The sequence below is a fragment of the Peromyscus californicus genome, unplaced genomic scaffold (assembly GCF_007827085.1).
Source record: "Peromyscus californicus insignis strain IS unplaced genomic scaffold, ASM782708v3 Scaffold_4__1_contigs__length_199733344, whole genome shotgun sequence".
Taxonomy (NCBI): domain Eukaryota; kingdom Metazoa; phylum Chordata; class Mammalia; order Rodentia; family Cricetidae; genus Peromyscus; species Peromyscus californicus.
In genome coordinates, this window is record NW_026294562.1 from 150,267,515 (window position 1) to 150,292,651 (window position 25,137).

At 42.6% G+C, this 25,137-nt stretch overlaps 2 protein-coding genes and 1 pseudogene across 3 annotated transcripts; 2 read left to right on the forward strand and 1 right to left on the reverse strand.

Moving 5' to 3' along the window:
• The window catches only part of LOC128095556 (serum amyloid A-5 protein-like), a 45,008-nt pseudogene extending 30,046 nt beyond the window's left edge, over positions 1-14,962 (reverse strand).
• Ccdc179 (coiled-coil domain containing 179) lies at positions 3,552-6,134 on the forward strand. The gene is made up of 3 exons (XM_052714627.1): positions 3,552-3,599; positions 4,375-4,419; positions 5,804-6,134. The coding sequence occupies exons 1-3, from the start codon at positions 3,552-3,554 to the stop codon at positions 5,969-5,971; spliced, it is 261 nt and encodes an 86-aa protein (XP_052570587.1). The 3' UTR covers positions 5,972-6,134.
• A 118-nt stretch (positions 14,963-15,080) lies between the features above and the next one.
• On the forward strand, positions 15,081-24,657 carry Svip (small VCP interacting protein). 2 transcript variants are annotated; one of them, XM_052714625.1, is made up of 4 exons: positions 15,081-15,271; positions 17,374-17,424; positions 17,868-17,978; positions 22,009-24,657. In XM_052714625.1, the coding sequence occupies exons 1-4, from the start codon at positions 15,200-15,202 to the stop codon at positions 22,021-22,023; spliced, it is 249 nt and encodes an 82-aa protein (XP_052570585.1). In that variant the 5' UTR covers positions 15,081-15,199; the 3' UTR covers positions 22,024-24,657. The 2 variants fall into 2 exon arrangements, with proteins under 2 accessions (XP_052570585.1, XP_052570586.1); XM_052714626.1 differs by lacking the exon at positions 15,081-15,271 and adding an exon at positions 15,362-15,604.
• Positions 24,658-25,137: the final 480 nt, after the last annotated feature.

Consider the following 25,137-nt stretch of genomic DNA (forward strand, 5'->3'; position numbering starts at 1 on the left):
TCTAAGGAGCTGATCTGTTAAGAAGTATAACCACGCCAGGCGGTGGTGGCGCACGCCTTTAATCCCAGCACTCGGGAGGCAGAGCCAGGCGGATCTCTGTGAGTTCGAGGCCAGCCTGGTCTCCAAAGCGAGTTCCAGGAAAGGCGCAAAACTACAGAGAAACCCTGTCTCGAAAAAAACCAAAAAAAAAAAAAAAAAGAAGTATAACCACTTCTACCCCTGCTTAGCACAATGAACTGTTCCCATTGTCTAAGTGAAGTTCTATCCTGCTAGAAATGGTTCTGAGGTGGAGATTCAGAGACTGTAACAGAGAAAAGACAACATGTTGCTTAAGGTTCTGTTGTCAACTTGACACAGCCTAAAGTAACATGCTCTGTAGTGTAGCTGAGTTTTTTTTTCACTCTTTGGGGGCCCACCACACAGCTCCCAAACAAATAAATACATGGAGACTTACTCTTACTTATGAATGTCCAGCCTTAGTTTGGTTTGTTTCTAGCCAGCTTTTCTAACTTAACTTATCCCATTTCTCTTTAACTACATTTTGCCTCTGGGTTTTTTGTCTTTATTTATTCTACATCTCTTTATTTTCTTCTTATTCCATGGCTGGCTGGCCCCTGGAATCTTTCTCTCTGTTTCCTTTTCTCGATCCTGCCCTCCTCTTCCTCCTCCTCCTCCTCCTCTTCTTCTTCTTCTTTTCTTTTCCTCCTCCTCCTCCTTTTTTTTTTGAGATTTCTCCTCCTATTTATTCTCTCAGCCTGCCAGCCCACCTATCCTTTCTCTTGCCTTGCTATTGGCTGTTCAGTTCTTTACTAGACCAATCAGGTATTTTAGGGAGGTAAAGTAATACAGCTGTACAGAGTTAAACAAATGCAACACAAAATAATGCAACACATCTTTGCATCATTAAACACATATTCCACAGCACAAATGAATGTAACGCATCTTATACTGATATTCCACAACACTGTAGTAATGTCTATGAGGAATTATCTTGCTGTGGCATACTTGGGAAGGTTGCCCTGGAAGAAAGCAGGCTGAGCATGAGCCAGAGATCAAGTCAATGGGCAGCATTCTCCCATGGTCTCTGCTTTGGTTCCTGTCTAGTTTCCTGCCTTGAGTTCCAATCATGATTTCCCTCAGTTGATAGGCTGTGATGTAGAAGTGTAAGCTGAAATAACCTTTTCCTCCCCAAGTTGCTTTTGGTCATGGTGTGTCTTAGTGTTCTATTGCTGTGCAGAGAGAGACACCATGACCAAGGCAACTCTTATAAAAGAAAGAAAGTGTTTAATTGGGCGCTTTCTTACAGTTTCAGAGGGTTAAGTCCATTATCATCATGGCTGGGAGCATGGGAGCAGGCAGGCAAGAATGATGCTAGAGAAGTGGCCGAAGCTTTGCATACCGTTCCACAGGCATTAGGCAGAGAAAGGGAAACAGTGGGCCTGGGGTGGGCTTTTGAAACCTCAAAGCCCACCCCACAGTGTCCTAGCTAGTTTTAGGTCAACTTTACACAAGCTAGAGTCATCTGAAAGGAGTCAATTAAGAAAAGGCCTCCATAAGATATAGCTGTAGTGCATTTTCTTAATTAGTGATTGATGGGAGAGAGCCCAGCCCATTGTGGGTGATGCTGTACCCGGAATGGCAGTCCTCGGTTCTCTAAGAAAGCAGGCTGACCAATTCAAGATGAGCAGGCCAGGAGATTCATACAGGCTCAGCAAGCACCCCTCCATGGCCTCTGCATCGGCTCCTGCCTCCAGGTTCCTGCCCTGCTTGAGTTCCTGCCCTGGCTTCTTTCAATGATGGACTACAATGTAGAAGTGTAAGCCAAAAAAACCCTTTCCTTGACAACTTGCTATTTGGTTATGGTGTTTCATCACAGGACTAGAAACCCTAACACACCCATTGACAGACTCCCTCCAATAAGAACATACCTACTCAAGGACACATCCCCTAAGCATCCCTGAAGAGTTCATCAATGGAGAACTAAGCATGCACATATATCCATCCTCCTATGGGAGCCATTTTCATTCAAACCACCAGTTGGTGTTTATCACAGCAACTAAAAAGCAAACTAGAATGAGCAGTTTGGGGAGAATCCTGCATAGCACAAAAGGAAAATTGTTGCGATCTGAGTGGCCTAGTTTCACATTAGCAGATGAATGCTTGTCCAGTGTGTCTCCGTGAGGCAAAGACCGTGGCGATGGTCTCCCACTTGGCAAGAACCTGTGGCCCTCGAGACCGCACAGAATACTGCTGGGACCACATGGCCTGCGTGTTCTCTTCTCTCTCATAATGTTGGTGAATCTCTTGGTGGCTTTTAGTTTCACTTTGTCAGACATGCATGGGACAGATGTAATCATTCCCGGAAAACCCATTTATTTCTCAAATATTTTCCCCTAATTTTTTTGGGGAACTGATGTTTTTTAGGTTTCTTATCTGGAAACACCAGCTGTTACTCCAGACCCTGGGAGCTTTTCTGATTCAGTGCTGACAGGATCAAAGGCAATAAAAGTTAACGGGCACATATGAGGCAGCAACACAAGGGACTTTAACTAAGTGTCCCAACTCTGGGGGAAGAAAAACATTAAGAATGGTGTGGCATGATGGAAAAAGAGTGCCTTAGCAAAGTTAGCCCTTTATAGAGAGGCTTAGGCTTGCAGGACCCTTTTATAGGACAAGGGAACAGTTAGAGAAATACAAGCTATTTGTATGAAATCAACTTATGAAAAATCACCCCTATTTCTGTAAATATATTTTGTTAAGTTTTGAACAATCTGGTTGTTCTTGAGAATGTGTTCCTACATGTTCCTTTGAGCTTTATAAGGACAGGATGTGCCTGGCTCCGTATTTAGCCAAACTAGCAAAATACTGTTAAAAGTTGTTTTAAAAGTTGGGAAACACATGTTTGTTTTTGAAGTATAAAGACAGCTTGAGCTATTTGAGGCTGCCATTTGCATGAAACTTGTCTCTGGTGGTCAGACTTTTCTTCCTGCCCACACTCTCAGTCCTGTCCCAGGACCTGACACTGGCTGAGGCAGGACCTCAACAGAAAATGAAGTGGAGAGCTGAGCTAAGGACCCACCTTAGCAGAAAGCCTGCGTATACTGCAGCCATTCATATTCAATTCCCCCAATCCCTGCCCACTTTTCACTGAAAGTCACAGAGGGTCCAAGGTAGAGAGCTGGGCTGGTCCAGCTGGGAATCAAGATGGGAAAGAATGAGTAGAGAGAATTTAGAATCAGAACAGAGACTGAGGAGAGAGACAAGGATTCTGGGTTAGATGTATTAACCAGGGGCTCGCCTAGAAAACAAGCAGGTGACCTGTGTGGCTTTGGAGCACATGGGATAGTATATAGGGAATTTCAGCAGCCTGAGGTTTTGTAGACAGCCAGGAGCTGTGCCTCAGCCTCCTAGGCACTGGATTTAGGGAAAGGGCGGGGCTCAAGCTGAGAAAACAAAGAGAATTGTGATGGTAAGGTAGGTCAGGACTTGAGGGACATGAGTGGCCCCATCTTTAGGCAGTAGGTGCCTTGGGCACCCTAGGGCTCTGCAGCATGTGCCTGGAGCGTATAAGGGACGAGGAGCCTGCCCAAGTCTACCCAGTGAGTCCTCTGAGGTCTTTAACTCTCCCAACCAACCTTGTCCTAGGCTTGCACTCCAGGCAGTCAGCTGCAGCCATCCAAGGTTCCAGCTTGAAGACAGACTGGGATTTAGAAATCTTGAGTGAACAGACTAGATCCTAGGCTGCTGGGAAGACACCCAAGGAGGAAAAAGTACCACAGTACTTACTTGGGTTGGGCCTGATCTATCAACTTCGTTGACTGACACACTGGCCCGCACTAGAGGGTAAGGGTTGGGGGCTGCAGAAATGAGGAGCATGGGGTACTGTAAAGCTCTCAATATTGAGATGTGGAGTGGAGATTTACCTTTAAGGTTTAAGGTTATAGTTGGATTAAAGTTGGGAAGAGAAGTGTTGAAAAGACACTTTGTGAGTGGGAGAGGTGGGAGGCTCATGAAGAACACCCACTGCTCCCTGGGCCCCCATGACTGCGATTGCTCCAGTTTCCTGGACTGGAGCACCAGATTAAAAAGTAGAACTGCTCTTCCATGGACACCTGGTGGCAGCTCAGAATTCACATGCCAATGAAATTATGACGCTTTTTGGGTTTTTCACATCTTTTCCTTCCTGAAAGGAACCCAGCACTCAGCCTGCTCCCTGTAACGTGGCTCATAGCAGGCTCTCAATCCTCTTTCAATTATGCTTGATTGCTCTGTCTTTCCTGCTCTTGCCCACAATATCTATAACACAAATTTTAAAGAGATGGGTCTCTTTTCTGCTTTATCTTGACTTTGTGTGTATTTTTACATATTATGTAGGAAGGACCACGAAGGCACCATCCTTCAGAGGTTTCTGCCAGGCAGGTAAGTTTTGTTTCAGCTGTTTTTAACTTATGCCTGCATGTATGGTGTGATCATTAATTAGACACCTCTTCAATGCATCCCTCAGACCCTTGGGTTCCTGTGGCTACTATAAAAGGTCTTGAATAGGTTGCATCTATTATGTGTGTATATATATCGTGCAGCAGACATAAAATAGAGTAATAAAACAGATCTTACACTTAAGAATTTGAAACATTGTGAGTGTCCCCAAATCTACCCAGAAACTACCTCCCTGTTTTTGCTCTTTGCTTCTCCTAAACACATAAGCATAATTTCAAATGTCTTTTCCAGCCACTTTCTTTTAATATGTTTCTGTGTGTGCCTCTTTAAGTGCATTGGTGACATTTGCTTGGCTTTGAAAGCGTCATAATTTCATTGGCATGTGAATTCTGAGCTGCCACCAGGTGTCCATGGAAGAGCAGTTCTACTTTTTAATCTGGTGCTCCAGTCCAGGAAACTGGAGCAATCGCAGTCATGGGGGCCCAGGGAGCAGTGGGTGTTCTTCATTTAATTTTATAAATGTGAGAGTCACAAAGCTCAATAGCGGTTCCTTAGTGAATGCTGTGTCTAACTGTAGTTACTTCATTTTCATTGCTGCTTAATGTTTCATTGTGAAACAAACCCCACTTCATTATTCCCTTTTCTTGTTTGTGACATTGGGTTGGTTCAACATTGATCTACAATGAACAGGGCTACTGTGAGCATTTGCGTACAGGTCTCCCCCGACCCACAAGAGGATCTTCTGATTCCTTCCACAGTTTGGATCATGGGGAAACAGGCTTCACTGGTTTGAAGGTCTGTCTCTGTGTACAGAGCATCACACTGACTCTCCCAACAGCAGTTCTCTCTACAGTGCATGTCATCTCTTCCAAGCATTCAGTTTTCATTTTTTGGTCCTATGGTACTCACAGATGCCACACAATGGTGACATAAAAGACTGAATTTGGGATCCAGAATAAAAAGTAGACCCACTTTTCCATGGACATGGGGTGTGTGAAATGAAACATGTAATAAGACTATCCATTTGAACATTTTAATGAAATTATTTTTAAAATAAAATTGAAAATGCATGACTATGAATCTGGGTTTATAGAAACATGTTTTAATTATTTAATGTTAATTTATTAATGTGGGAATCAAGAGTAAACAAGGCCCTCTGGCAGCCCTCCTGATGCTACAGCGTGGGTCAATTTGAAAATAGTTTTGAGTTTTGTTTGTGATTTTTCCCTACCTCTATTAGCTAAGTAGATTGCGTATTGCTCTCATCCTTTGAATTGACACAAACCAAAAATGAAACACATGTTAGCTTCATATGTTCTGAAAGGTTCTATTTGTTTTTTGGTTTTGTTTTTCAATTTTCCCCAAGTCTTTGAATAAACGTATCCACTACATGCAAAACCTAAGAAAAGAGAAGAAGAAATTGGGAAAGAGGTTTGCAAGGCCTAACCCTGTTCCAGATCCAGGAATCCTGGTAAGTGTGGAGCTCTCACAGAGATGCACGGTCCTCACATGCTGTTGGCATCCTCCTTTTTAATGCATCTGATCATTCTTTAATTTTCTCTGGAAGAATTTGTAATGCCACTTTGGGGAGACCCTTAATATTCCTCTCACCAATTCTCATTGTTTAAGTCTACTCAGCAACTGTCTCCTGATGAGAACATGGAGTTTGATCTCTGAAGCCATATTGTCTGTTTGTTGTTTTGTCTGAGCTGATTTGTTTAAATCTTAGGGTTCTAATATTTTAAAATGAGTTACAAAATCTCCTAAACAATAATTTATTTTGCCTAGAATGAACACCTGAAATGTTAGAAAATTCTCTACACTGATTGCAACTTACTATATATATATATATATATATATATATATATATATATATATATATATATATATACTCTTTTATGTGTGTATGTCTGTGTGAGTAGATGCCATGTGTGTCCAGGTCCCCACAGAGGCCAGAAGAAGCTGTCATGTCCCTTTAAGTAACAAGTGATTGTGAGCCACCTAACAGGGGTACCGGGAATCTAAGAGCTAGAGCTGTTAACTCTGAGCTACCTCCGGCCCCTGGTATATGTTTATTAGGATTTAAGTGCTTTCAGAATGCAGCCTATCATACAAGAATCTCTTAAAGTGGCTCAGAAGAGGCCCGATGGCTTTCCCACTGACAATCACTTGGGCATCTGAGGACAGGTGTCATTCTCTTACAATGTCAAACTTTTTGTCCAGTTGAAAATCCAGTGTTTTAAAATCTATTTTGCTTACTGTTGACTGGTGAGCTCTGGCTGTCTTCAAGCAATAGTTACATTCCATTCATAAATTTTTAGCTATTTTATCAGTTTCATGCACTTCACATACAGTATAATGTTCTCTGCATTCTATCTAGCGGGTCCATTCTTCCCTCAAAACTCAGGCGATCACTGATCTTTCACCATTTCTACACTTTGTCCTTAGTAGATTGTCATGTAGCTTTTAAGAGGGTCTCTTTTCACTTAGTAATATGCATTCAAGGTTCCACCACATGCTTTATTCCTTGATAATGCAGTTTTAAATGTGAAAATTACATGCATGTATATGCATTTGGATAAGCATGTACATGCCAAGGTATATATGTATGTGGAAGGCAGAAGACATGACCTTGCAGAAGTATCCTCTCCTTCCCTTATGTGTGTTACAGGGATCAAACCCAAGATGTCAGGCTATCTGCTGGGCCATCTCACTGGTCCAACCCATGTTTATCAATGAAACTATGTAGTTTTCTAGATATGTAGTAACTGATTTACACACTGAGGAATGTCCTTGTTGCTATTAAGGACTGCTGTATGCAATACTGATTGCATAAAGAGGCCCCACTCTTGAGAGTGAGAGAATTGATAATTGACATAAATTTTCTCCTTACATAAATTTCAACTGCCTTTTTAATTGTGTGTTCTACTCCTACCTAGTGGACGACTGATTAAACCCGGAGTCTTCTAGAAGAAACCATGCTCCAGACCAAAATATGTGGGCTTCTAACACTGAACAGGTCATGGCTTGACTTCATCTAAAGGATAAAAGAATGTTCTGCCATTCTGCAAAATAAACACGGAACTTGCACTCAACACCAGGCTGTGGGCTTCTACATTTTATTAAGTTTACAGCTCGTCACTGTTTTCATTTTGTGGTAAACTGGTATCTTAAATAATATGTAAAGATCTTGAAAATATATCTGTGTTTAAATTGTTGCCCTTAGGTGGGTAGTTTACTTAGATATTGGGAGTTATGCTTCAATCATAGGAGAATGATAGGATAACATCTCCTCTAGACTGACGATGATTTGGGTTGATACGGCAAATAAAGTGTAATATAAATAACACTGCCACTTAAAATGAAAATTCAACACTGAAATGCAGTTCTACGTTGATGTATAAAATAAACAGTAACTGTATATGGTGTAGTAAAATGTAGCTTGGTTACATAAGGAATTTCTAACTTGAAAGTGGAATAATGATTGTTTTCTAAAATATTGACAACTGTTCAATCAATGTGAGCAAAGCAACTGGCCAGCTAGCTGTTGTTTCAAAAGTGACACGTGAAGTGGGATACGAGGAATTTTGTTTTTAAAAATATAGAGAACTATGAGAAAGTTGGATAAACAACCAGGAGAGAGGACAAAATATTCAGTTCCTTTCCAGAAATTGAACAATAATAGAAAGCATGGCTTATTTTTTCAAGGTATGAGAAGTAAACTTGATCCATCAGGCTGCACCACAGGCTGCCTAGAAGTTTCCACACTGTGCTGCAAACCAGGAAGGGGAGCCTGAGCAGTTCCAAAACTTCCTATGTTGAGGAAAAGAACAAGAATTCAGGAAGCCTTGTTTAGCTGCTGTAGTAGGGAAGAGCTCCAAAGAGTGACAAAATGGCAGAGAACTCCATCTTCTCCGCTCGCGCTGGCTGCTCCAGGACTGCAGAGCTGTACGTACACAGCATGCAGTTCACAGTCACACCCCTTCTCTGTCTTCTCAAAGAGGCCAGTCTGTAGAGGTCAGACTAGCTGCAAGTTCGACCGGTCCCCCACACTCACCTACCAGTGGCAAGCACAGTCCTTGTTGAGCACATGGGGCATTTAGCTGACAATAGAGGAATGAAGGGATAGCAGTAAGGTACCCCTAACTCTCCAGAATAAGTAACTCTCCAAGACTAGGCGATGGAAGCTTTCCAAGCAGTTTGCCACTCACCAGCTCCCTTCCCATTGGAGAGGCATTGCAGGACCCCCAAAGGGCATCTGGACGTGCACTTAGGACTGAGGAATGCAAAGTCTTTGCTTTTCTGTGTGTACACATTCATGATAAGCTTAACTTACAAATTCAAGAAAGATTAACAACTACAACTAATAACAACATAGAACACAACAGTATGTTGTAAAACAAATGTTATGGTTGTGATCATTCCCTCTTGAAAGAGTTAGGACAAATACAAGTATTTTGCAGACCATAGTTAACCATGAATAACGAATATTTTTGAGTGAGATGGGATCCTATACCCAGACTTACCCATATATAACTGCCCAGCAGAGCAAAAGGTAACCCTAAAGAGGAAGACTACAAATTCCAGATATGCAACCCTCACCACATTCATTAGCTGGTCAGGAAATACTGTCTTGGTCAAGACACAGCACAGTGTTGTGCAAGACGTGGGGAGTTTCACAGACACAAACATGAAATAGATTAGAGAAAATAAATTTAAGCATTTTCTAAATGCATTACCATGCTTAAGAATTCAGTGATAAACATGGAACATAAATACAAGGGGAATAAAAGATTTCTAAAAGAATTAGGCAGAACTATTAGAACCAAAAATTAACTGAATGTTAAAGTTTTTACTAATATTAGGACAGAGGCAAAACCATAGGCCAATGGAATTGAAGATACAACAAATAAAGCTTCAAAAATTATCCAAACTAAAGCAAAGACAAAGACTGAGAAAATGGCTAGTTCTTGAACCAGAGCAGGTGGACAGAGATGAGCAGCGGTGGATCAGTTTACAGACTTTCCTAATTTTGATGAAAACTTATAAATGCAAGGAGCTTAAACACAAACATGCTCAGATGACTTCAAATGTTTAAAATACACTATAAACAGGAAAGAAAGCAAAAGGAGGCGGGGCCTCAGAAAATACTGAGAAATGAAAGATAACATTAGCAGATCCACACGACCACTTGGAAACCACAGCAATCCAAAAGGCACCAGAAAGAGTCTTCGGGAGGCTGAGACTGTAAGAGGGGAAAATGCCCACTTAGGTTCTGTATGAAGCAAAAGTATCTTTCAAATCTAACAGCAAAATGCAGAGGTTTTCCTCTTCAGGAGAATAGGAGCCGAGACCTATTTACCACCAGAAGACACGGAGAAGGAAATTTTTTAGATGAAAGAAGAATGTTGAGTGGACCCCTGTCCCTGTCCCTGGAGAATGAATATGAATATATATAAATATATAAAATCAGGAATCATTTCATGAAAATATTTTATATATATGAATATATGTGTGAATATATACATAAAATCAGGAAATGTTATATGGATGGATTATTGGATAACTAAAAAACCTTTTCATTCTTTTTATTTCTCTAAGGCATTAATGGTTTTAAGTAAAAATAGTATAGCGAAGCCGGGTGGTGGTGGCACACACCTTTAATCCCAGCCTTTGGGAGGCAGAGGCAGACAGATCTCAGTGAGTTCGAGGGCAGCCTGGTCTACAAAGCAAGTTCCAGGACAGCCAGGACTGTTACTCAGAGAAACCCTGTCTCAAAATACAAAACACAAAACAACAACAACAACAACAACAACAACAACAACAAAAAGCAGTATAGTGAGACTTACACCCTTTAGGAATATACTGAGTGGGAAAAGGCAGTCCAGTTATAGAACAGTTCTTATAATTTTTGTGGTATTTCAAGGAATACTTCTATACATTTTTTTATTATCACTGAGATGGGCTAAATGACAATATGTATGTATGTATGTACGTATGTATGCATGTACGTATGTATGTATGTATGTACGTACGTATGTACGTACATATGTATGTACGTATGTATGTATGTATGTACATATGTATGTATGTATGTATTATGTACGTATGTATGTATGCATGTATGTACGTACGTACGTATGTATGTATGTACGTATGTATGTATGTATGTAGTGCAGCTTGCCCTTGCATTTGCAACCCTTTGAGCTTGGTCAAAATACCGAGGAGGTCCAGGCTCCTGCTCAGCAGGTGATGAGGTGCTCAACAGATAATGCTCCTTCCCTGTGTAACATATTCATATTCAGTGGTAAGCCTGAGTTTTGATTTCTCTCAGCCTGAAGTTCATATTGATTATTATTATGTGCCTTCTAAGTCAACAAGCCAGAGAGCTAGTATATACTCGGGACAGCTGCTTATAATCATCTGGCTTATTTAAATTCATGTCTATGGAGTCTAATAATTGCACTACTAAGGAGGATAGGCTTTACATTCAGCACAAAAGCCAAGACTTTGGGTTGTTCTTTCAGCCAGCAATCATCACGACTTGCACAAAGCTGTGAAAAAGGATCTGACTGTGGTGGTGGCTGAGATTCACTTTCTAAGCTACATTGCTCAAGCAGTGCGTTCAAGGATGGGTATAAATGTGGCATGGAGAGGAGGCCTTCACTCCCATCACCTTTTGGTGCCTTACTGACTTCCTCCTTCTTGTCAGATGCATTTTTTTTTTTTTTTTTTTTTTTTTTGTGGCACAGCCAGAATTTATATCAGTGCCGTCTTGATTTCTGCCCCGTTCTTATTTTTCATTCTCCCTATCTCAAACTGCCACTAGAAACGCTTGTAGTGCCTTAAGTATTTTCTCTCCCTTAGGAAGGCCCCCATTATAGCTGTAATAATAAAATAGAAAGATGCAGACAAGGAACGTCCAGCTCTGACTGTGTTACAGCTCTGAGGGGTATGTTTTCCCAATACAAGTGTTGCAGCTCTGAAGGGAAATGTTTCCCTAGTGCAAGTGTTACAACTTTGAGGGGAGAGGTTTCCCCTATGTAAGTGCTACAGCTCTGAAGGGAAAGGTACCCTGGCAGCCTGGAGCCAAGGAATACCACAAAGTCACACTGCACAACAAATCTCACCCAGGAGGATGGCTGCCTCTGCTCAGGAGAGAAGCCTCAGGGAACTGAACAGGAGACAGGCTTATACAGTTTCTTGGGGGAGGAATTTTCCCAGGATGGAGATTTCCAGGGTAGGAATTGGTGAGATTTCAAGCCAAGCCCAGGGATTGGTGAGATTTTGAGCTCAGGGATTGATGGGCTTTTGTGCTCAGGGATTGGTGCGGGAGGTGGGGGGAGATTTGGGGCTCAGGGATTATTAGGTTTTCAAACCCAGAAGTGGGTTCTGACCTTTTAACCTATACTAACTTCCCAGCTCCACATATTATTCAAAGCTCTCTGCCACAGCTCTAGATCAAAGAGCCTCTCTATAGAAAACCAAGGATTGATTTGTAGGGACTCAGACAAAAACGTTTCTAACTCCAGCATTTTTACTTTGATTTCTCTTTTTTGGCAGGCACTTTACCACCTCTATCTGAGTTACTCTCTTACAGACAGAAAACTTCCAATTCTGCCCCCTGGTTTCCTTGACTAGGGGGCACTGCCCCTGGTTTCCTTGACTAGGGGGGTCCTGGGACAAGCATCTAATAGGAGACCACAGGGGTGCAGACTCTTTAGCAGGCCAGCTACCCGGCTACCTGCACTACTTCAGAATTCAGTGTTCTGACTTTTGGCATACTCAGGGGCATGGTGTGCCATGCTTCTGATGTAGAAGCTCAGTGTGCCAGGCAGGCTGGCTGCCAGGTCTTGCCTTCATTTTCTCCTGTAGAAAAGATTGATAAGACACACGTCTAAGCAGACTTTCTTAAGCCTAGAACAGCAGACAATATCAAATGCAAGTTTAGTCTTTATCTGAGTTGGGGGTGTCTCAGTCTGCTTTCTGTTTCTGTGATAAACACACGACCCAAATAACTTGGGAAGGAAAGGGTCTATTTCATCTTACAATCCTCAGGCTATACTCTATGACTGAGGAAGTCAGGCAGGAACACAAGGCAGGAACCTAAAGGTAGAAACGGAAACAGAGGCCATGGAGGAGTGCTGCTTACTGACTTGCCCCTGTTGGCTTGCTCAGCCTGCTTTTGCAAACAACCCAGGACCTTATGTCTAGGGATGGAGCTACCCACAGTGGGCTAGGCCCTCTCAAGTCAATCATCAGTCCATAAAATGCCCCTTAGACTTGTCTAAGGACAATCTGGTGGAAGCATTTTCTTAATTGCAGTTCCCTTTTCCCAGATGCTTCTAGCTTACATCAAGTTGACAAAACTCTAACCAACACAGAGAGTGAAGCAGTTGTGTCAATGAGGACACTGGGCACACAATGGGCATGTGTCACAGCTAGGCAAAGCCCCATGTTACCTAACAGGATACTAGCTGACCTGCCCAGCATCCACTCTAGTGCATCATTGTTTTCCTAGATAACAAGCATATCCACTTCACAGAAAGCTTCTCCAAGTTTTCTACCACAAAACTATCACAGAATACTCCTGTGGACAGCTTCATCTCAAGGAATGAAAGGGTTGGAAATAGAATTACTTTGCATTGCAAATCCTTTTCCCTCCATTTATGTAATAAAATTTTCAATTACAGTAAATCAATTGAGAACCTGATATCAAAGAAAAACTGTAGTAGAATTAAACAATCAAGGAAGTATTTACATTAGGAAGGAGACACTAAAAAGTGCACTGCGATGCAAGGCTGAAGCGATTACACACCTTGAAATTACTGTGTTAACTTGCTTTCTTTGCTGTGATAAAACACCGACTAGAACCAACTTGGGGAAGAAAGGGTGTACTTCATATAACAGCTTGTGGTTCATCATCCAGGGAAGCCAAGCAGGAGCTCGAGGGAGGGGCTTGAACAGAAACCAAGGAGGAAAACTGCTTATTGTCTTGCTCCCGGGCTAAAGCCCCTCTACTTTTCTTGCATAACCCAGGCCCTCCTGCCTAGGGGTGATAGCACCACCCACAGTGGGCGGGGCCCTCCTACATCAACTGTCAGTCAAGGAAATGTCCCACAGACATGCCCACAGGCCAGCATAAAAGAGGCAATTGTTAATTGGGTGTGAAGCTGGCAACCAAGATTAGCCTTCACAGTGACCCAGGGAAAAGGAGCTGGAAGACCTTAGGATACAGGATGTACCACGCCCTTGAACCACCTGCATCTGCTGACTGGCACTTAGAGAAGTCAAACACTCAGAGTTCTACAGAGATGGGGAACTAGAGGTGCTAACCATTTCTGAGTGTTGTGTTTCAGACATGACACCCTGGTCCTTGATAAAGGTCTGAGCTATAGAAGTGCTAAGAGGCTAGGAGGAGAACACCTGAAGGAGACAGAGGCTAATTTAACATTTAAAGACTTCTAACGCAAATTCTCTAAGAATAGGGAGGTCAGAGATGCGTAGTGAGGAAGAAAGAGGAGTTTGGTCAGGTTGAAGCAAATATGAAAGCCATGGTGATCAGTAACCTTACACATGAGATGAAATTGTGTTAACTGTCCTCTGTAGTTCTGTGAAATATATCAAAACATGAAACTAACAAAATGCGAAAATTCTTGAAAATGGAAAAACTGAAAATTCTAAGTCGATAATGTGAGGGTGAGTTCTCACATGTGTCTATAAGCAATAGAAATATAGAAATATGAAATACATTTGTACTATTTTGAAGCACAGCAACTTCTAATAATAGTTTGTTTACCAAAGTAAGTGGAAGCATTTGTCCATTTAAATGTAGTATGTGCGAGTGCTAATCCACGAAGAGGCCAGAAAAATAAAATGGATAGAAAGAGAGAGAAGGGGGAAGGAGGAAGAAAAGAAAAAAAATGAAAACAAGAAAAGGAAATGTCACCCCTTTACAGTCTGGCAGACACAACCTATACATACCATGTCCCATCTAAATACACGTGCTTATTTTGAGGGCAAACAGCTGCATTTTGGAAATACTGGCTGTCAGAATAACCGCAGCGCCTTGGTGTGGGGAGACAGAGACATGCATTTGACACGAATGTCAGGCCGGGCCCTAGCGTTTCTGAATCTAATTTTACCCAGATGCTAGGGGAGTCTTACGGTTATTAAAATCTGAGCCGCTCTTACTTAAGTGTTTCTGAGTGTCCTTGTCCTTGGACAGAAACGTGGGTCGGGAGCGGCTGCCTCTGAGACGGGAATCGGTGGAGGTTTTCTCATCCTGCTGGCTCAGTGATACAGTACTGACCCCACTGAGAGGCAGACAAGGTGGCTGACAGCACACTGAAATGCTGATTTCAGGGCCTCAGAGGCCAGAATTCCTACACTCCCAACCGCGGTTTCAGCAGGTGCGGGCCAACGCCTAAGTACACATGCGCAGAGCTCCTGGAACGGATTGGGCTCTGCACAGCCGCAGAGGGTGAGAAATCAGCCCCGCCAGGAAGGGTGGAGCCTCGAGAGCCGAGGTTGGGGCGGGGTGAGGGTGGGAGAGTGGGAGAGGGGCGTTTTCATTTGGAGGGGCTGACAGACAGCTATGTGGGTCAGGTGGAGCACTACTGGAGGGGCGGGGCCTAGCGATGGCGAATGCACTGGGGGCGGGGCTTGACGCAGCTTTGCCATAGCTGGGTTTCAGGGCCCAGAGAGAAGTCCATGTTTGTTAGGCCCAGTTGGGTGGGAATTAATACAGAGGCGGGGCTTGATGCTGGAGTGGATGAATGGGGATTGCCGCCGGGTCAGGTGTTGCAGGTTCACTTTGGAGGCGGAGCTTGCGGTAAGCCTGGAGGGGCGGGGCTTGTTGCTATGTTGGCTAGGGCGGGGTTTGCCATAGGCCGGACAGGGGTGGGGCTCGAAGTTGGGCGGAGCTTTTGGGGGTGCTTGCCGGCCGGTGGATCTTGACCCTAAGGTCGGGACGGGTCTTGCTGCCAAGCAGATCTTGTCGCAGGGCGGGGCTTTGCCTCGGGTCAGGTGGGGGCGGGGCTTGTCGCTGGGAGGGGCCTGCGCTAGCCCCCTGTGAAGATCTCCGAACCAGGCCGGGGGTGCCAGCGTCCCCATGGGGCTGTGCTTCCCGTGCCCCGCGGAGTCCGCACCGCCATCCCCCAGCCCGGTGAGTAGCCAGCCTCGCCTTGTTCCAGCTCGCGACGGGCCGTTGTGCAGCCGGGAGGAAGGTGCACCTGCCTGGCCACTGGCCACTCCCCGAGGCTGTCCTGAGTACCCGCCTTGGAAGGGACAGGTGGGGGCTGGCCTGTCCCCGGGGGCTGCTCCAGACATGTGCATCATCTCGTGTCTGTACCAGCTGTACAGAGAAGGTCCTGGACGCGCCGCTCCCCGTGCCATTTAGTGGATATTTTATTAACTCGAGTCTTGGTTTTACTCAGTTTGTAACAGCTGGGGCCTGACGAGCTTTGAATCACACATAAACAAGCAATACGTTTTAGGTGTAGACGTTTCCAGTTGTGCTGTATTTGGGTTGTATTTCTGTGGAGGCAGTCATTATTTCTTTGAAATTCCAATATAAGCAAGCTTTATGTTATGCTCTAAAAGTATGTTTGTGTAAATATTTTTACCTGTATTTGATAACATAACGATCTAATTTTTGTCTCTACATTGGTTCTTGGTTTAGCTAAAAATAGTTGACGCAATGAGGGATTTAGAGAAGTATATATTCGTTTAGCCACTAGGTTATAGATACTAAAGTGACTGTTTAGTCGATGTGGGAAAGTTCAGCTTTCCTTTGTGGCTGTTGTTGATTTTAAATGCTAATTTTGTTTAGCTCATGAGAAAAGTATCATTCTGCCAGCGTTTGTTAAGCCATCTGTCCCTGGCATCATCGTCTTCCCTTAACCACAGGGCACCCTGGTATATTTCACTTAGCACCTAAGACTTCCCTGACCACCTAAATAAGCATGCTGTAGTCCAGCAACCTCCCTGCTATTCCTTACCCACCATGATCATATATATCTTCCTGAGTAGTTACTTCCTTCAGACACTCATGTGTATTTGCTTACAGAACTCAAGCTTTGTGTGCATGGGTGTCTGTATTTCACTGCTGTGTTCTTAGTGCCTGGAAAAGATGGTGGCGATATGGGATGGATGGATGTGTGTACTTCTTATGGAGAAGAGATGGTGAAAATCACACCCGAAAAGAATGCTACTCGTCTCAAGTCTCAATGTATTTAAAGACTTTATAATTAAGAAGTAAAGGGCATAGAAAATAACGTGTGGTGTTTCCAGAGATGGGACAAGTGGCCCCTGAGTTTTAGGCTTTATGAATCTCCCCCATCCAACACAGTGAGATCAGCCCATTGGTTCTAAATGTTTCAGCAAAACTCCAGCCTGCTTCATCCTCCTTTTTAACTAACTTCCAAATTATGTTTGCATCCTCATGGTTTAAACACCATTAAAAAATTGTCCCTGCTGTAAGTCCATTTTTATAAGAAGTAAATATTCTATAGGCCAACTTATATTAATTTCCACATGTGCTAACTTGGTATGTTGGTCTAGAGAATGAAAGTCAGAAAGGAAAATATTTAATATCCTAATGCTGATAGAATTCATGATTGTTTTGTTTGGGTGAAGGTCTATTCTTGCCGTGTTGCTCAGGCTAGCCCTGAACTGGGCTCCAGCAATCCTACTTACAGTCCCTCATATAACTAGCATCTAGGAGTGTAGTTCCAGTATACCATAGTGGACTCTTACAGTGACTTTCTTTGTGAGGCTTCTGCATCCATACTAAGTTTTTACAAACTGTTTCAATGTACACATTAATATTTATTTTTGTCGCCTCTAAAGTAAAGGTGAGTAAGGGGTCTGTGATGTCTGGTTTTTCTCTTGAAACATGTTATGCATTTTTTTTTTTTTTTTTTTTTTTTTTAGGAAGAGAAAAGAGCAAAGCTGGCAGAGGCAGCAGAAAGAAGACAGAAAGAGGTGAGGGCAGAGTAGTGTGCCTGTTTGATAAGTGATTTATTTCACTTCCTACAGTCCTGTTCCTGTGCTGGAAAGTGCTCGATGACGTGCACAGTTTTAGTCTCGAAATGCTGTCCAAGTGTCCACGCCCTGCATGCATTCACCTCGTTTACCGTGAAAGCAGCCCCAGATGACTTTCACACTCGAGCCTGTCCTGGGATGGCATTTTCCTCAGGACAAACCTGCCATGCTGATGAGTGTGAATGAACTAGGTTTCAGGAGGAATTCTGTGTGGTTGAAAAATGACTGTGTTTTAGGCAAGGCTGTTGTAGCTTATTGCCCTGTTACCCAAACCAAACCAACTTCCCACCCCCAAAGGAAAAAGCGAAAAAGCAAAACAAGCACCTTTGGACCCAGATACTTTTGGTTTTCCCTGGAATCTCCCTTTGTTGAATTTCTTAAAGGCTGCATCTCGAGGGATTTTGGATATTCAGTCGGTGGAGGCAAAGAGGAAGAAGAAAGAACAGCTAGAGAAGCAGATGGACACGCCGGGGCCGCCAGCAGGTGGACTTAGGGTGAGTGGCACATGGCAGTTCATGCACTCACCGCCCTGGAACTGCACTTGAGTGGCACATGGCAGTTCATGCACTGACCCCCCTGCAATTGCACTTGAGAACGACTCCAAGTAACTTGAAAACACACAAAGCCGAGATGAGAGGAAGTGTCAGTTTGTTTTGATATTGGAATAGCTTTGCTTTCTTTTTTTTTCAGAAAAGATAATAGATTTCCTTCAGATTTTCCTTCTAAGCACAGTACCTTAGGTTTTATATGTAATGCTAATCATCAATGTGTCAAAAAAAAAACCAAGCAATATAGAACAGTATTGAAAATGTAAAGCTCCACCAAACCTTGCCATTTTGACAGGTGTCAAATGTCTACTTGTACATAAATCATGAAATTTGGTTCTTCTGAAACTTCTGATGTGTAGCTTAAATGCCCTTACTCCAAGGTTTAGGACCTTTGGTTTTGTGCTTAGTTTTTTGAGACATGGTCTCCTGTAGCCCAAGCTAGCTTCAAACACACAATATAGCCAAGGATGGCCTTGAACACTTGAACCCCCTGCCTGCACCTTCCGTTGAGTTCATCCAGGCTTTAGGAGCCTTTGATCCCTCTGTTGATGCTAATTATCTTAATTATGCAAATGTGAATTTAGACTATGGTGTGTGCAGCAGCAGTGAATGGTACATATTGCTCCCAATGTCTGTGTTTCTGAATCGACCCTGGTTGTGTCCTGGTGGGGAGGCTGCGTGGTGGAGGTCCTTCAGCTGGAGACTGTAGTCTAGCAGGAGTGTGAAGGTTTTATCGTAGGTGTTGCTGCCCAGGAAAACAGCAGTTCAGATACTGTGATTTTACAGATGCATTTCACAGGAACACTACCTTCAGCATCAGGATAATTGTGAAAAGCGTAGTGCCCTTAATTGCTTTCAGCTTTTTGGGTAATTACTCTTTGAAATTTCATTTGAAATTTCAGGACCACACACATCCATGCTCTCAAGCATCTATGTCTGCATGGCCAGAACCGTGGGGTAGGAGGCTAGGACCACCCTCAGCAGAGTGGATTCCGGACCAGGAATGCCTCTTACAGAGAGCAGTTACCCCCGCTGTCTACCACAAGAAGTTGCTTCCTTAGTTTCAATTACCGAATTAAAGGAAAAGAAAACCGCATTTCCTTATGGCCTGCTTTTAATAATTTATAAAATAGTTGAGTTCAGTGTTCAGCTATGTCATGTGGCCATTTTTATGGATGTCATTTCCTAGATTTGAAAAGAAGACAGCAGTACATCTAGTGTAATTTTGATAGATAATGAGATCAAATCATTATCAAAAAACATGTTCTTTCTTTTTCCTACTAAGATAAAAAGCTGCCACTGAGCTTAAGTCAAATAGCGTTCTCAAAACCAAGAAAGATAAAAAGTAAATCAGCACTAGAAGTGATGTGGAGATCCACTCACTCCTGGTAGGAGCGAGCAGAGGGGCTAAGTTCACAGAGTGTTCGGCAATGAGTTCGGTTGAGCTAGTCATCGTTCATGCAGTCAGAATTAAGAAAACGTTTATTTCACATGTGATAGCCTAGTAAACCTACCATTTGCCCTTCAAGTCTATGAATCAGGCTTTCTTCATTAAATCTGCAGTTCCTCACTCTGAGGCTCGCAGATTGGAAGGATACTAGGCTTTGTGTTACTTCTGGGCCTCATGTTACTTCAGGCTTCTCTAAAGAGCTCAGAACCAAAAACATTTCCATGGTTACCCTTTCTCTTTTTGTGCTGTTTCTTTTACAAAAATCTGTCTGATTTCCTTAGTTGTGAGAGCATCAAGCTGCAGAGAAGCTGCGGGGTTGTCTTAAAAGGGAAGACCCCTCCCCATGCTCTGCTGCTGCCCATTGGGTGCTAGTCCTGGCCACTCTTAACCAGCAGCTTCAGGTTAAGAGTGTGTCCCTGTGCCTGTAGTCACCTGACCAGCACTCAGAGCAAGAAGTTCAAAAGGAATGTGTGGGGAGCCCGGGAATAACGAGAGGAGAAGCAAACTGTAGACAGTGGTTCAGGCCTCTTGGCCTCTTGGCCTCTTGGCCTCTTGGCCTCTTGGCCTCTTGGCTGGGTCCTCCAGTATCGTCTTGGTCTATCACAGCCTGGAGGACCCTATAGACCAGGAAGATTCTTCATTTTCATGAAGAAAATGTTTCCTCCCCATCATCATATATCCATCATTTGTCTGTCCCCTGAGGTGGCATGGATAGTGTTCACAGTCGTACAGAAAGGGGTTTACCCGAAGAAGCCCTGTGACGCCCATGGCAGGGTCAACGCCCATGCTAGGGTCTACGACCCCACCAGATCCATAGTGGACATGGTAACGAATGGCCAAAGTACAGTCTTGAGGTCTCAGCCAGGGCTGTGCCTGTTCATTTGAAGTATCACTGAGGGTGGAGTGGTACACAGAGATGTTTTTCTTCCCATTGTAGTTTCAGTTTAAAGCCAGAGTGAGATTTTCCAATGTTGTGTTAACACTATTCCAATGTTGTGTTAACACTATTCCAATGTTGTGTTAACACTATTTTTAAAAGAAAGTTTTAAATAGAGACGTGTATTTAAAAATCTTTGATAGTACAGAATGTATCCCAAACATATTGTGGGCTGTTCCACATCATTTTTGAAAGGCTTATTTTTATTATTTTTAACTATATATGGGGGGTATGTCCAATTGAGTGCAGGTACCCTCCGAGGCCAGAGGCATTGGATCCCCTGGAGCTGGAGTTACAGATGGTTGTGAGCCACCCAGTGTGGGTGCTGGGAATTGAACTCGGATCCTCTCGGAGAGCAGTGTATGTTCTATACCACTGAGCTTTCTCTCCAGCCTGTACCTTTCTTTTGCAGACTACAAGACATGATATTTAGGCCTCAAAGAAGTCATGTAATAAAGAAAAGCGAGTTAACTCCTATCAACCTTAATTTTTCAAATGTATTGAAAGAGTGTAAAAACATCTTTAGCACTCAAATTTCTTGGACACAGTTTGAAAGTAATATTTAGACAACTGTGAATATTTATTGTCCTTACTTGAAGGATTTTCTAGAACTTATTGTCACAGATTTTATAGACTTGACTAAAACTGACACTTAGAGTATTTTCTCACTCAAGAAAGGGAAAGATCTTTTTTTTTTTTTCCAAGACAGGGTTTCTCTGTGTAGCTTTGTGCCTTTCCTGGATCTCGCTCTGTAGATCAGGCTGGCCTCGAACTCACAAAGATCTGCCTGCCTCTGCCTCCCAAGTGCTGGGATTAAAGGCGTGCGCCACCACTGCCCGGCGGGAAAGATCTTAACACAAAATTATTTAATAACTGCTCTTTCTTGGGTCCTGGCTCAAGAAGAGAAGGATTCTTTCTGGGTTTGGGTTTTAATTTTTGGCCTCACTGAGCTGTTTTCCCCTTCTCTGGGCTGAGTGTTTGGCATGTAGCTAATGAAGCAGGCTCAGTGTTTGCCAGCTTCTGAGTCTTGTGAACAGCCACTCACATACATGACCAGGTATATAGCATGGATTTATTACTTAGGGGCAAGCTTCCTGGGACAACAGAAGCCTGGGCATGACTTCTGGGTCAGGACAGCTTTTCAGGTCAATGGCATCTGCCCATTGCAAAGCAGCCCACTCTGGGCCCTATTTCTTGGGGACAACATGACACATGTAGTCACAGCATTAAAGGAGGTCCAGGGTACTGGCTCTTCTGTCCAGCTCCCACCTCCATTCCAGGATATTAACATTCCCAGCACAGACTCTGGCTGCTCATGAGAGAGCCTCGGGCTGAGACCAGGTGTATCCTTCCAAGAGAATTGGGTCCTTCCAAGGCAGCACTTTTATCCACTCCAAAACATTGTCTTGCCTGTATTTTTAAGCTGCCCTCCTGTTCAGATTTTTGTGTGTAATGTAAAATTGTATTATTCATGGCTACTTGCAAAAAATCATTCTGTCCCATCGTTTTCTTTTTGTTTGTTCATTAGAATATCATTACACAATCTAAGTCAAAATTTACTGATGCCTGTGTGTTTTGACTTTCTCTAGTGGACGGTGTCATGAAGCATCTCATACCGCAGGAGAGTCCTGTAACCCCAGCATCTACAGTCGGATGGATTTCAGCTGAATGTCTCATCTTCACACTGATGAAGAGTCAGACTTTGTATTGTTAGTGCCCTTGAGAGCAGTGCGAAAACTATGCTAAAAATTTTGGTAAAATTTTTGATTTCCAAACTTACTGAGTGACTCATCTTTTCATTCAATTTCACCTTCCCTATATTTATTTTCTCTTCTGCCAAAAGTAACTTTCCATTTTTTTTGTAGTTGAAATATGGCTCCAAAAGGTATATTATACATGCATGGTGTGCTGTGGTCCCACACATATCTTCAATGTTGGATTTGCTGTATAGATTACCTTGCTACTTAGGGCCATGTGGCACAGCCTTCTGTCTGTTTCTGTTCCACTGTATAGGAAGACTGGCTTCAACTTCCAGACTTAGTGCCTTTAAGCTGATCATCAGGGACAATTCTAAAGATGCATTTGAAGGACTTTAGGTGAAGGAATTCTTTATTTTTATAACCCACTAAGAAATTAATATTTGTAGGCAAATGTTGACTTTCTGCTAATTTATTTTCTATACCTATGGCATATCATAGTAACTTGAAGTTACATGTCAGTAGTACATCACAGTGTGGAGACCTTCTGATGTGTCCTACCAGAAGCATGAGCATCTGTGCAGTGGCTGAATGAGGACAACTGAGAAGCAGGTTGGTGATGAGTGATAATATATTTGTTAAGTTCTATGAGCATTTTTATTCTTTTGTATTTTTAAAGAATAATTGTAAGATGTATATAGACATGACATTGCCAATGAAAGTATGAAAGAGAGATGCATGAGTTCTGTACTTGGGAAGGTCTTCTTCAGGTGTGCCAAGATCAGGAGACAACTTGGTGTGATAGTCAGACAAGAGGTCTGAAGATCTCCGTTCATTAGACTTGATTTATGACATTGAGGCTTGTTTTCTTCTTACTACACAAAAATTGAAGATGCAAGGCTGCTGCTGCTGCTGCTGTGGTTTGCAATGCCAACACCTGATTCCCTACCTTGAAATTTATAGATTCTAAATGCCAGTCAGGAATCTGAATGAGTTAGGCCAGGTCAGGCCACAAAAGGAAACTGAACCACCAGCTCGCCTGTCCCTCCGACAAGGTGTTGGACAGTGTGTTGAGCGTGTTCTTTTTAAAGAGTTGAAGCTATCATATAGGCCTCACGATGCCTGAAGAAGTACTTTTCTATTGTTCAAAATATTTTGTGACTATCTAGGCAAGACATATAATTGTATCAGCTCAGTTTTCTTCATTTATAGATTAGTGATATGTTCCTTCATAAGGGATGGTGAAATTCATAAATGGAATTTTAGAAATCATTTTTAGTGTATTTTGGTATTAGTATTTATAACATAGCTGAATGGGGAGAGATGCAGCACACACCATCCTTCGTTATTACAAGCCTTCCTTCTTTTAGCTCAGACGTCACATTCTCTTCCCTTCATCTTCAGGGATTGGAACTTGGGTTTTGCAAAGAGAAGGCTTGCTTTCTAGAGGTAGTCCTGCATTTGTAACCAGCCAGCATGCTCACCTGCTCTAGAGGCACACATGACACACAGGGATACTGCTTGCTTGGGATCAGTGGGATGCACTGCTTTGACCAACTGTGGGCTGCCTCTGCCTTTCCAAGGCCATGTGCATGGCTATGGCCTGCTCCATGGACATGATGATGTGCTCAGCCTTCCCAAAGGCTACACATGCCATAGGTACTAAATGGTGACTTGAACTTCATGAATATGATTAAAAAGAGGAAACAGGATGCTTGATAAGAAACTACAAAATGGCTATTAAAAATCATATAAACATGTAAATATTTTGCTTAGGCTATGGATAGTGGTATAGAGGCAAGATTTTTATAATTTACAGATTAAATAACAAAACATTATAATGTTAATATCTTCCAAATGTTATAACCAAATTACTAAAACATAAGAAACTATCAGATGGAGAAAGGTAAACAGTGTATACAAGCCATAGTCTTAATTCTAATTCTGAAACTGATACAGCTGATGATAAAAGAGTTACATATATCATTACAGAACATCTCTGTGACACTGCATGTTTTGGACACATCTGTAAGTGGCTCTTTTATCCAGTTTGTGTGATGATTATATCTTGAATGTGATTTATTAGTTTTCTAATATATTATGAGCCTACATGTTATATATTCTGCATTGTCTTTGAGTATATGAATATACACCTTTCTATATAAAAGTTCTCTCTGGACATCTCTTTAAGTGTCTTTACTACATCTTAAACAAATTAGGAGTTGTCTTTGCATTTAGGGACCCTTCTGTGTCTCTTGGATTAATAATGGAAAGAAAACTAATGACTGTATGGAGGGGGCATGTTTCTTTCCTCATCCTGTAAAGAAGAAATGTTATTATATTGTTATTATTCCTGCCTTTTTAGATAAAAAGCATTGTAAAAAGGCTCTGTGCATCATTTCCAGAATCCTGGGAAATTGATATGAAATTTGAATTTATTCTTTATACAAAAGTTTGACTTATTTTCACTAAGAATTATACTGTGTCCTTGGAAGATGAAAGTATATCTTGTCAATTTTGAATAAAGTATAATTTAACAGATTGGCAAGAGTTAGGTGGATGTGCCTGCCTCCTGTTTTGAGAGAAAAGGGATATTTCTTTTAAAAAATATTTTATTAATTTTTTGGAATTCCACACAATGTATTTTGATTATACTCACCTATGTCCCCTGAGATACACCTCCCTCTCCCTATCCACCGAACTTCATATCCTCTGTTTTTTCTTTTCTAACCCTGGTGTCCAGTTTGTGCTACCCCAGCACTCTTGGTTGTGGGGCAAGGCGTGGTTGACCTACCAAAAGTTACACTCTTAAAAATGACTCTTCCTCACCCAACATCTCTCAAATGCTGTCAGCTGGGTGGGACTTTGTGCTCACCTCCTACACTGTGCTCGCCTCCCACACCATGCTTGCCTCCTACGCCATGTTAGCCTCCCATATAGTGCTCACCTCCCACGCCGTGCTCGCCTCCCATGCCGTGCTCGCCTCCCACACCATGCTTGCCTCCCACGCCATGTTAGCCT